General features: G+C 37.0%; 1 protein-coding gene across 3 annotated transcripts in view; it reads left to right on the forward strand.

Moving 5' to 3' along the window:
• Window positions 1–12,864, forward strand: part of LOC134666645 (uncharacterized) — a 54,290-nt gene that overhangs the window by 31,316 nt on the left and 10,110 nt on the right. For all 3 annotated transcript variants that reach the window (XR_010098539.1, XM_063523866.1, XM_063523867.1), the window contains exons 2-3: window positions 201–563; window positions 10,493–10,610. Coding sequence is in view for 2 of the 3 variants with exons in the window: in XM_063523866.1 (XP_063379936.1) it covers window positions 201–563; window positions 10,493–10,610 (481 nt within the window). In the remaining variant the exon portion in view is untranslated. The remainder of the gene's footprint in view (window positions 1–200; window positions 564–10,492; window positions 10,611–12,864) is intronic.

A 12,864-nucleotide genomic window follows, 5' to 3' on the forward strand; every position in this document is an offset into this window, starting at 1 on the left:
CAGACCTCCAGACTCGCTTTGTAATTATAATTTTAATCATCATCAATATTTAAGAGCTATGCTCTTGTCGGTTGAGTTATTGCCACTCTTCTCTTTGTTGGGCCCGCCTTTTAACTCCCTTGTACGGAACGACAGAAACTCTATGTTGTGTGGTCTAATTTGCGTAAAATAAGTTACAATTAATATTTTCTTTGTTACAGATTTACACGCAATAAAAATAGTGAAAGTCGTGGTGCCAGAAATAATCCAATATGGCGTTCAGGACGCAGTCATACTAGATTGTGATTACACATATGGGAACGATACGTCGGGACTAGTGGTGAAGTGGTTCTTTAGGAATAAAACGCGACCAGTGTATCAGTGGATACCGTCACAGAAGCCGCAGGATTTGGGTATTTTAAGGAGTAGAGTAGACTTGACATATAAGGCCTCGAATGATCCGCTGAAGATGCACCGGGCACTAAGGATAGTGAAACCGAATACGGATATTTCTGGAGACTACACGTGTGTGGTGTCCACCTTTATGGCGGAAGATCAGAGGACAAAGCAGATGATTGTTTTCGGTAAGTAATTTTCTCATTTGCTGCTTTTTCGTCAGTAAATGGCTTAGTTAAAGTCGAAGTCGTTTGGTTAATAACTGAAAAAGGAAAAATATTTGCATACTATTAAAGTAAAAAAAAATCTTTAAACGTAACAAAACTTATCTCGGTAGATACCCCAGATCAACCCTACAAAACCACTACGGAGATAATATATTTACCTACAAGCATTTAATAAATACGGAACCCTGAAAATATGATTTAGGAATGGTACAAACAATCTTCTTAACTTCTACATATACAAATGTATTTCTTGTAAAATTGGGCCCTTGCTCTTCAAATAAGGTTAGGTCGAAATAACGATAACTCGTTCCGTACCGACCTCGAGCATTCGACCAAAGTACGGTCTTACACATTCGCCAACTTATGTGCAAAATATTTTATCACTCTCCTTGAAAGCTAGGGACCGTTCGAAAACTTTCTATCAGAAAACATTACCCACTTTCACAAATATCACATAGAAATTACTATAAATATTGAGGTTTTTTTAACTGGGACTTTCATTTTGTGCCTCTAGTGTAAAAGGGTTAAACTCAAAAACTTAATTTTTCAGTATGGCCGAAAAACGTTTTTTCTCTGCATTCTGCTGCAATTTTTCAAATTCTCTGCTAGCTGAACCAACTGCCTCTTAAGTTACATGATTGGATAATGGACAACATTTCACAAACACCCAAGGCGAAATTGAGAGAGGCCAGTCCAGTATACATATAACAAAATACCTCTTATACAATCTCCTTCCTCCCTACTATTGTGTTTTTGTAGGGCTTAGCAGTTTTATATTGGGTAGGACGAGGTCAATTGAACCCTTTTCCATGTTTTGGAAACAATAATAAAATAAATATGCATTAATTTGTATCCACGAGTCACTTGACATGTCTCGATCTGAAAGGCTTTATTAACTAGTTATTAGGTACATACATACTCGTATGTTCAGAAATAAAACAATACTCTGTAGGTTTATGGTGATCTGATAAATCAATATCACTAGCAGCGTCTACGTAGCACTAATCTTTAACAGCGGTTAAAAGTAAAATCAATTAGTGGCTTGTAACTCAAATCTATTCTAGTTTCAAATTTTTATATGGCTCTGTAAGTTATCATGTCTGGTTAAACATTTGTCAATAAATATTATAATTTTGAAGTAAGACAATAATATAGGGTAATATTGAGTTTGAAATATTTGGCGCCCATCGGGGTCAATTGTAACACAAAAACTGAATTAGAAAAAAAAACTTACTTAAAAATTTATAAAAGATGCTAGACCATCAATTTAAAAATGTATTTGGGTCCTATATGATTTTAACTTTGTATCGTTAAATTTTGATTTCAAAAGTGATTGAATTGGCCCCGGCCTACCCTATATCGGCATCTGTTTTCCGCCCACATTTTTTTTTATCCGATGCCTTCTGGTCTACATAAAAAGCTTTGTTTGCAAAATGTCAATATGTAATTGTTTGCTGATATAAAGTCGCATGATGAGTTATAAATGCTTATAATTTATAAAACACGGCTAATGGCTTATACTTAACAGATAACGTAGGTACTTAAATACTATCAAAATAACTTGATTCGTGACCCAATATGAAACCTTTTCACATTTACTGGCATTACATTGATTGTAAAACTGAATGACTTGTAAAATGTACTTATTTTACCTATAAAGATCTGTATCTGTATCTGTATATAAATGTAAAATTACTACGACACTTACTGTGAAATCGTTTAATGGTGTCTCAACCTTCCCTAAGAATCAATGTATTGATAGAAGGAAACCACCTGAAAATCGGTTTAGGAGTTTTTGAGTTCATCGCGCAAACATAATAGACAGACTCAGCGGGAGACTTTGTTTAATGATAGTGATTAGGTGTAGATAACTTAATTTTTAACTAGTTTCATGTGCAGGTATATTATGTAATTACAATTACATAATATACCTGCACATGAAACTAGTTAAAATAACATTACAATTATTAGTACAAGACGATGTTATTTCCCACTAGTGAATGAAAATGTTGTAGGTACCTCTGAAATACCTTTAGTTAGCAACAGCTGTAGGGGTGGGTTCAATGATCTCGGTTTCTGATGTTCCAAGTTGCATTACTTAAGTACTATGGAATGTAAATGAAGAACGAGAATTTGTGAAGTAGGAGGCCAATGACCTTTTCTCCCTAAATATTAAATTTAATTATTATTAAATTTAATATTTAGGGAGAAATACGTGTTATGGCAATGTAAAAACTACATTGAAATAGGTACCAGTACTTGTCTATGTTTGCTGATACGTTATCAGTTCTATCGAATTAGGTTGTATTAATTGGTTTTTATTTGGATATGTTCGTAAGGAAAATTTGATATTTAGATAATCTTCTATATATATAAATGCAAGTGTCCTGACTGACTGACTGACTGACTGACTGATTCATTAACGCAGAGCCGAAACTACAAAAGCCAGAAAGTTGAAATTTGCACACCAGATTGCATTTATAAAGTGTACAAGAGATAAGAAGCGATTTTGAGAAATTCAACCCCTAATGGGGTTAAAAAGGGGATGAAAGTTTGTATGGGGTTAAAGTTTTCTTTTAAGCTAGGAATTTCAAACTTCGTAAAAAGATATATAAAATTCATCCCCTAAGGTGGTGAAAAAGGGGTTGAAAGTTTGTATGGATGTCAAAAAAATTTTCAAGTGGTGGAGTTGAATCTTTGTATTTAGGGATATTATTAGAAGACAGGAAAAGTAATTTCAGCGTTTTGTAAAATTCATCCCCTAACAGGGTTAAAAAGGGGTTGAAAATTTTAATCCATTACAAATGCTTTGAAACTTCTTAGAAAGGCATAATAGCCGATTACAAAAAAAACTTGTTGCAACGTTTTTGGAAATTCAACCCCTAAGGGGGTTAAAAAGGGGATGAAAGTTCGTCTTCGGGTGCAAATTTTATTTTAAGCTAGGAACTCGAAACTTTGTAAAAATGTATCAAATTCAAATACAAGAAAACTAATTTCAGCGTTTTAGAAAATTCATCCCCCAAGATGGTGAAAAAGGGGTTGAAAGTTTGTATGGATATCAAAATTTTTTTCGAGCGCAGGACTTGAATCTTTGTATTTGGGGATATTATTAGAAGACAATAAAAGTAATTTCAGCGTTTTGTAAAATTCATCCCCTAACAGGGTTAAAAAGGGGATGAAAGTTTGTATGGGGTTAAAGTTTTCTTTTGAGCTAGGAATTTGAAACTTCGTTAAAAGATATATTATTAAAATACGAGAAAACTAATATCAGCGTTTTTGAAAATTCATGCCCTAAGGTGGTGAAAAAGGGGTTGATAGTTTGTATGGATATCAAACATTTTTTCGAGTGTGGGGCTTGAATCTTTGTATTTAGGGATATTAATAGAAGACAGGAAAAGTGATTTCAGCGTTTTGTAAAATTCATCCCCTAACAGGGTTAAAAAGGGGTTGAAAGTTTGAATCCATTACAAATGGTTTTAAAACTTCTTAGAAAGGCATAATATCCGATTACAAAAAAAGTAATTGCAACGTTTTTGAAATTTCAACCCCTAAGGGGGTTAAAAAGGGGATGAAAGTTAGTCTGCGGGTGCAAATTTTATTTTAAGCAAGGAACTTGAAACTTTGTAAAAACGTTTTAAATTAAAATACTAGAAAACTAATTTCAGCGTTTTTAAAAATTCATCCCCTAAGGTGGTGAAAAAAGGGTTGAAAGTTTGTATGGATATCAAAAAAAATTTCGAGCGCGGGACTTGAATCTTTGTATTTGGGGATATTATTAGAAGACAATAAAAGTGATTTCAGCGATTTGTAAAATTCATCCCCTAACAGGGTTAAAATGGGGTTCAAAGTTTGAATCGATTACAAATGCTTTGAAACTTCTTAGAAATACATAATAGCCGATTACAAAAAAAAGTAAGTAAGTAATTGCAACGTTTTTGGAAATTAAACCCCTAAGGGGGTTAAAAAGGGGATGAAAGTTCGTGTTGGGGTGTAAATTTAATTTTAAGCTAGGAACTTGAACTTTTATCAAAAAAGGTATTAAAATAAAAAAAACATGAAAACTAATTCAAGCATTTTCGAAAATCATCCCCCAAGGTGGTGAGAAAGGGGTTGAAAGTTTGTATGGAGATCAGATATTTTGTGAGTGCGGAACTTGAATCTTTGTATATAAGTACCTATTATGAGAATACAAGAAAAGTAATTTCAGCAACCAACATCAAAATCCACTTGACTTAAGAGACAACAGGAGTGGTCATTTCTCCATACAAACGTAGTCCTCGTTTTCCTCCGTGGTTTTTGAAGCTAGACCAATGATTTTTTCAACACAGATTAATATTGTCAATATCTGTGTCGGACCGTTTTGCTTTTTTTTATATTTTTGTTTTTTAAGGCGCTAGAGCCCTTCAAAAATGGCCAAAATGGCCTAATTGACTATGCCGCAATGAGAGGCGTGGTATTCAAAACTGATATCAATTAGCCAAAAAAGCAAAACGGTCCGACACAGACAATTTCATAATCATTTAGATTTCCAAATTTGGTTACGATTGGTTAAGTTTTGGAGGAGGAAAAAGAGGACTACGAAACCTCGATTTTTGTCATTTTTACGCAGGATTTTTCGCCTCAGCTGCAGTTGTCCCTATCGCACTAATTTTAGGGGCGGAGTCAAGTTTCTAAATACGTACACAGCCAGAAAAGTGATGGGCAATAGTCGACATTTAATGTCGATAATCTAGTGATGTAAGAAGTTATCGATAAACCGTCTTGTGTGAAAATATCTAGATCCTCCTAAGACACAAGGGGTTTTGCGTTGAGAGGGAACACATTTTTGTAGTTACATAGGTACAATCTATTTTGAACTTTTTGATTCTAATATTTCAAATTAGAAATCAAAATCAAAAATATTTTATTGCATGGTTATGGGTTTACAAAATTTTTAGGTACAGTCACGCTCCGTAATTGTCGAGCAATTTAAGGTCCTAGCTAGGGAATGCAATCTCGCACCAAGATTGGCGATTCGAGATCTCGCACGAAAAATCCGAATCGAGATTGGGTGTTTCGAGATCTCGACAGTTAGATTTCGGGATCGAGATTAATATCTCGACGAGATCGAATTTGACAAAGTAACTAAAAATGTGTTATTTTAATCAATAATCTCTAAGACTTCCATAGATATAGACATCGTAAAATCGGGCGTATCGAGATATTCCTAGGAATATAATGAAACGCCGACATTTCATGATCTGCCTAGCGAACACCAGCCATTTTGCGCAAACCTCAAGGTGTGATATTCTGATATTCCTATAGTCTATAGGCAAATTAAACAAAAGTCGTCTCCTTCACGATTTTCGTCGACATCTCTTCTAAATACCTAAAACTGGTATGGACGTGTTCCTCGTGGTCTCCAGAATATGAATAAACCGGTTTTTATTTTATGGAGGAGGGGGGACGTGTCGAAAAAAAGGAAGAAAAAAGTGGGCGGCCGACCAGCATTGATATTTGTTCACGTCTTTAGTCCTATGGGACCGATCGGTTCGTGTGAGATGTCGTTTGAAAGAGTATTAAACGTGCAATTATTGTTTTATAATAACCGTAGTCATGACTGTAGTCATTTACAAAATATTTAAAATATATGATTTTTTACCGTGCATGGATGGCATAAGTACTGACAAAACATGCGTCTAACTCAATAAATTATAACTTTATCGCAATTAATGTTATTATAAAATATACGAAAAATTTCATTAGCTTTCAAAAAACATAAGTTTTATTGATGTATGATATTATACATATAACAAAGTAATGATGAATTTTGTTCCGTCACGTAAATGGCGGGCGACCGACCTCAACTGATCATTATTTCTCGGGTTCTATTTTACTGATCAATTGGTGATGCATACCATTAGAAAGAATATTAAACATACTATAATTGGTTTCTAATAACCGTAGTCATAACTGTAGTCATTTACAAAATCATTGAAAATATGTATATGATTTCTCGATCAATTATTTTACAATGCGCCCGCTATGAAGCTAGGAATATCAAAGAATGCATTGCTCTGATGGATCTGCCGTCTCTTTCATAAGGAAGATCGTGATATGCCTGGGTTAATATTAGATCAGGAAATGGTGGCGTTTCATGATACGCCAAGGATTACGATTTTTCGATATGCCGCCGACATACTACTTATTTAAGGTACCTCATGTTATATTTTGAAAATAACAACAACAAATTAAATTGTTTATACGACAACGGTTTCACTCACTTGAATTTTTAGTCGCTATTGGCGACATGTTTCGGGCCCGTCGGGGGTCCTTCCTCAGGCTCGAGTGCTCGCGGCGGCTGCAACTCGTGCACTGATCGCGCCGCTCGCCTCGTCGCTCGTTGCGCGCGCGCTGACAGAGCGGGGGCGGGGGGCGCGGTGCACTCCGCAGCCGGAGTTGTCAGGTCAAGGTCTGGTAGGGCGGCTGCATCGACTGGCATCAAGCACACTGCACTCACTATGTCCACGCGATCGTCACAACGCACATCCCGCCTAATACCAGGAATTATAGGCTTCCATGCAGGTGGCAACATCCAGCCTCCGTCTCGATTGAAATTAGGTCGGCGTCCAATTTCAATCGCCTCGCGAATCTTACGCGGCACAAAACATTTCTCCCGTACTAGTAATCTCGCTCTATCGAATCGAATGAAAATTCAGCGGTGGCAGAGCACGCGTACGATACAGGCGCGTCCCATTTCATTCGATTCGATAGAGCGAGATTACTAGTACGGGAGAAATGTTTTGTGCCGCGTAAGATTCGCGAGGCGATTGAAATTGGACGCCGACCTAATTTCAATCGAGACGGAGGCTGGATGTTGCCACCTGCATGGAAGCCTATAATTCCTGGTATTAGGCGGGATGTGCGTTGTGACGATCGCGTGGACATAGTGAGTGCAGTGTGCTTGATGCCAGTCGATGCAGCCGCCCTACCAGACCTTGACCTGACAACTCCGGCTGCGGAGTGCACCGCGCCCCCCGCCCCCGCTCTGTCAGCGCGCGCGCAACGAGCGACGAGGCGAGCGGCGCGATCAGTGCACGAGTTGCAGCCGCCGCGAGCACTCGAGCCTGAGGAAGGACCCCCGACGGGCCCGAAACATGTCGCCAATAGCGACTAAAAATTCAAGTGAGTGAAACCGTTGTCGTATAAACAATTTAAAATATGTCTCACGAAAGTTTAATATCAACAAATTAAATATTCAACATAAAATCAATTTTAATTTTTACTTTACTTCTATGAAATGCTATCGATGATAACCACTATTTACCTTTACTTAGAAACTGCGTAATAATAATAGAGCTAAAGCCGGACACATAATAGCACTGCCTGAAAAACATGAATCTAAGGTCATATATTACTTAAAACAAAGTATTTCACTTTCAGTCTTGTTCGAGATCTCGAATATATTAATCGAGATCTCGACCGAGATTGCATATATCGAGATTTCCTGTCAACTAGGTTAAATTTCGAAAATACGTGCGAGATCTAGCGAGATCTCGAAATTGCGAGATCTAGATAGCATTCCCTAGTCCTAGCTGAATTGGTTGTTTCATACACTTACTCTTACTCTATAGAATGTCCAATTCTGCCTTACAAAGACGTTAATATTTATATTTGTCATGTCTATACTTCGTTTCTGAGCATTATTGAAAAAAAAAATACTTACTTAACCACTAAGTACATAAAGGTGTATAGAGGTGAATAGAATTCATTTTTAGTTTAGGGCGGCCAGTTACTGGCGAATTACCCTATTCGATATCGAGTTCCGTAAACGTAAGCCGGGTAAGTAAAAAAGTTCAATCGCAATAGGGTAATTCGTCAGTGGCCACCCCAAACCAAAAATTAATTATATTCACCTATAAATAGAATTAATTTTAGTATAAAGTGGCCAGTTATTGAAGTTATTGAATCCTTATACTAAAATGAATTCTGTTTATAGGTGAATAGGATTCATTTTTAGTTTAGGGCGGCCAGTTATTAAAAGTGGCCAGTTACTGGCGAATTACCCTACTTAGTAGTAGCAGTAACAAAAAGTGGCAATGCAAATTGCAATCAGTGAGGTGCGCGCCAGCGCGAGTACAGGCGCACCGCACGCGTCTGTGTGCGTGCATTACACATACAAATACAGTCTCTCACGCCGCGGTTACGCCCCGTCAGAGCGACGGGTATATTCAGCTTGAAATCTCAAAATTTACTTTTAGCTCAGCTCCCGTTTCGTCTTAAAACTTCATACAACTTGCTAAAAAAGAAAAGTACTTAATTTCAACATTGCTTGGATATGAAAATTATATTAGGTACTAAATATGTAAAATGTTGAAGATAAGATTCGACGCGGACGAAGTCGCGGGCAACAGCTAGTACCACATATAGTTACATGCGTGATATCTAAATACTTCTATACAATTTACTCCCTATGTCATAAAACTATACAAGCTTCATTTAAGGTGGTGGTACTGGTGCTCGACGCGGTCCCAGTACATGTCATCTTGAAACTTAAGTCATGTCACGTCAATAGAGGTGACAGCAAGGTATTATCTATTGGGCATTAGGATGTCAAGCACTAGTACCACCACCTTAGTTAATTTATGCTTTATTGCGCTTTCTGTAAAATTGCATATATTAGTCAAAATGACAGATTAACCGATTAATTCAGGTTTGAAGCGCGTTTATGAATATCGCTATTAAACCTTACACTAGAATGACTAGAATAAATTATGCCAAGCACTGTTCAAGACCAAAAGGCGCCTGGCATCCTTGGCATGTCTTATAAGAATGTCTACTACAATTCCACGTCCAAAGATAAACATTCTTAAAAGCTTCGGATTTGTTTCATGCCAACTCCGCGTAAAAGCCATGGTCGACGATTTTTTTTTTCTTCATTTAGGTAGATAGTTTGTATTTTATTTTAGGATTAGAAATAATAATATTGCAGTGAATGATGAGTAATAAACATTATAGTCGAGATTCATTTATTGTAATAAAGTACTTGAAAAAACTGCGAGACGAATTCGCGCACGAAGGCTTCCGTACCATTAGATGCGCAGATATGGCAAAAAAATCACGTTTGTTGTATGGGAGCCCCACTTAAATATTTATTATATTCTGTTGTTGGGTCTTGTTGTTATAGCGGCCACAGAAATACATCATCTGTGAATTTTTTTTACTACCTAGCTATCATGGTTCATGAGATACAGCCTGGTGACAGACAGACGGACGGACGAACAGCGAAATTTTAGTAATTGGGTCCTGTTTTTACCCTTTGGGTACCTACGGAACCCTAAAAAGGAATCAATGTTTCTGCGCTTCTGTGTTACTTCTAAGTTGGAGTTTACGAGTTCATTATGTTAAGTCACTGTAAACTTTCAACGTCATGGGGGTAGTCAAAAGTTTTGCGTCATAGTGAATTAAGTAACTTATGATCATAAAACATAATACAATAGTTAACTATTTGCGGTTCGGGACTGTTAAACCAAATTAGTAGAGCTAATTATGAAGTTCTGAGATACAGCCAGCAAAACTATTACTTATTATACCTACCATACTTATAATACCTTCATTAAAATTTTCTACTTTCATGTGTTTCATGTGTTTTTTGGGACATAAATTGGTACCTATCTGTTGTTGCACCTAGCGCGCTAGATAGATAGTGGCTTCTGGTGACCAGAGGGCTGGCCAATATTTTGCCCAGCGGATCAGCATTGCCACCCAGTGGGCCTTCTGGGCACTCTACCGAGCGATACGACTTAGGTCAATTTTTTTACTTAAGTACCTCATTCAGGTCATTTTATTATTTTAAAAATATTATTCGATACAGTAAAATTTGTATGTTTTATTTTTTTCTTCTCTTTCAGTTCCCGAGACAAATTTCCGCCTTATCCAGAACAAGACTGATGACGACACAGTGAACGTCATTTGCGCTGCAGAGGGAGCCTACCCAGCACCCAATCTTACGCTAGCAACGCCTGAGAGGTAAGTAGTTAAAGCCACTGTGTTATGCTACTGTCGTTGTCATCGCCCGCGTCTAATACACCGCGGCAGTGACGGTGCAATGTCACCTAAAGGGATTGAGAGTAAGCTTTGCATTTTTTTTAAGTGGAAAATATTAAGAAGTATAAGAAGTATAACGCTCTTGCGGTAGATGGCGCTAGGAGTTCCCTAGACCCATATGGTGGAAAGATTTGCTGGCTATGGACAGGCGTGGCTCACTCCGCGATTTCGTCGCTTTGCTACAAGTAGCTAAAAGTACATCCGTTCCACACCAATTTTGGTGGTTAGCCATAAGCCGCGCGTGGCGCTGTCGCCACCTAGCGGCCATATCTGTCCTGATCGTAACAGACGCGTTTTGTTAGAGAGTGAGTCTTCTGTACCTAGTACTATTATTTATTATGTGCTATAGATGAGGTCTTGGTGGCTCAGATGGCAGCTAGAGTATCGATCCAAAGGCCGTGAGTTCAAGTCTCACTCAATACAGTATTTTTTTTCCATTTTGAAAAAATATTCCAAGCTTAATAGCATCGTTATTGATTGTTAAAAATTAAATGAGATTTATAGTTACGTCACACACGTCAACTCTGCAGAAGCAGAACCATTAATATTGCACAGACTTGTTTATTCCCAATTAACCTTTGCTTATGATATCTCTCTGACCTCCATCGATCAACAGCTGTAAGCGTCTGGATCACATAATAAGGAAAATATCACTCGGTATCTTTCGTTGTTCTACAAATTGGACAACTTTTCTAAGGCTAGCTCAACATATTATATCATTTATAGTTACCTACACAGGATATACTGCTGTGGTGGCGAATACTTTCAGATACCTACGTGAGATTTTACTAAAACTATTAAAACTTCTCTTTATACATACTAAAATGACACATGTTATCAGATATCGGTACTTACATAAAAATGGAATACCTATTGAAAGATAAAATTATCATTAAATAGGTGTTCAATTAATTAAACTGTCATACTCGTTTTTAGTAAATATAGTACCTATTGAGCAACACTAGTAGGTAGTTATATAAGCCCACTAATCATGATAAGGATACTCAATGTCAGTACATTGGAGTCACCTATGTTCCTATTTACTGCGTTATTTATTTTACAATTTCCAACACTGGTAATTAATTACTTACACCTTTTTAGTTTCTATACTGTAACATCTTTGGTCAAAAGACAAAAATATTGATTGACGTATTAACGTTGACGTTTTGTTTCTAATCTTACCGAACGGTTTAGAGGAAAATGGTTATCAATACCAATCGCACGTGTCTTGAAACTATAAAGTGCATTCTGCTGTAATCAGGTATTATAAATTCTGTTCAATACTGAGCTGTTCCATCTAGTCCGCTTAACCTCAAACACTGAAGTTTCCGTTTCGCGATTTCTCTCTAATCCCTACCAAACGCTGTAACCGTCAAAATTATGCTGACCTGCCCTGTCCGCCTCCGACGTATAACATGCGGTTGGAGAGGGGATTTTGAATTGAATTGGATATGCCCGAGTTCAGTAGTCGTTTTGCCGTGTTAGAAGCCATCAATGCATATACTAGCCGCATTGCGGTTTGCACCTGAAATTTCCAAACACCAGTCGTCAATCTGCAAGCGTATTATGGATCGCTTTATACACATTTATTCACGTGATAAAATAACTGTCACTTTTTGACTCAGCGGAATAGAAAGAGACGGACACCGTTCTATCACGCTGTCACGTAGACAAATACGCTATCACGTAGACAAGTACTGGTCATACTCTATTTTTGACATTTATCAGATTTTGACAGCAAAATGTTTACCTAAATCGCTGCACTCTTGCGTAGTTTCCTCAACAGAGAAATAAGCTATTAGCACAATCGAATTATGTACATATGTATAAGAAAAAGGTTGAATGAGTAGGTATGTTAAATTTATAAAGGTAAAAGATACATCGTATACGAAGAGCCGATGGAAGCGAGGCCAAATTTTGAACACTGGACTGGTATACAGCGTACAACGTTTACATATACCCGCGGAGGTGTGTGTAATAATTTTCTTAATAAATGCTCCACGTAATACAAAGGAGAACCTTCAATTCCAATACGAATTAATCAGTGGGCAGATTAGACTTTAAATTATTTCAAAAAGACATGTTTTTGATAAACAAGTGAATATAAATTTTTGCCGAATTTCCTTATACTTAATTTCCCACTTAAAATTAAATGTCTATTATATTAATTAAATTT

The sequence above is a fragment of the Cydia fagiglandana genome, chromosome 8, assembly GCF_963556715.1.
Source record: "Cydia fagiglandana chromosome 8, ilCydFagi1.1, whole genome shotgun sequence".
NCBI lineage: Eukaryota > Metazoa > Arthropoda > Insecta > Lepidoptera > Tortricidae > Cydia > Cydia fagiglandana.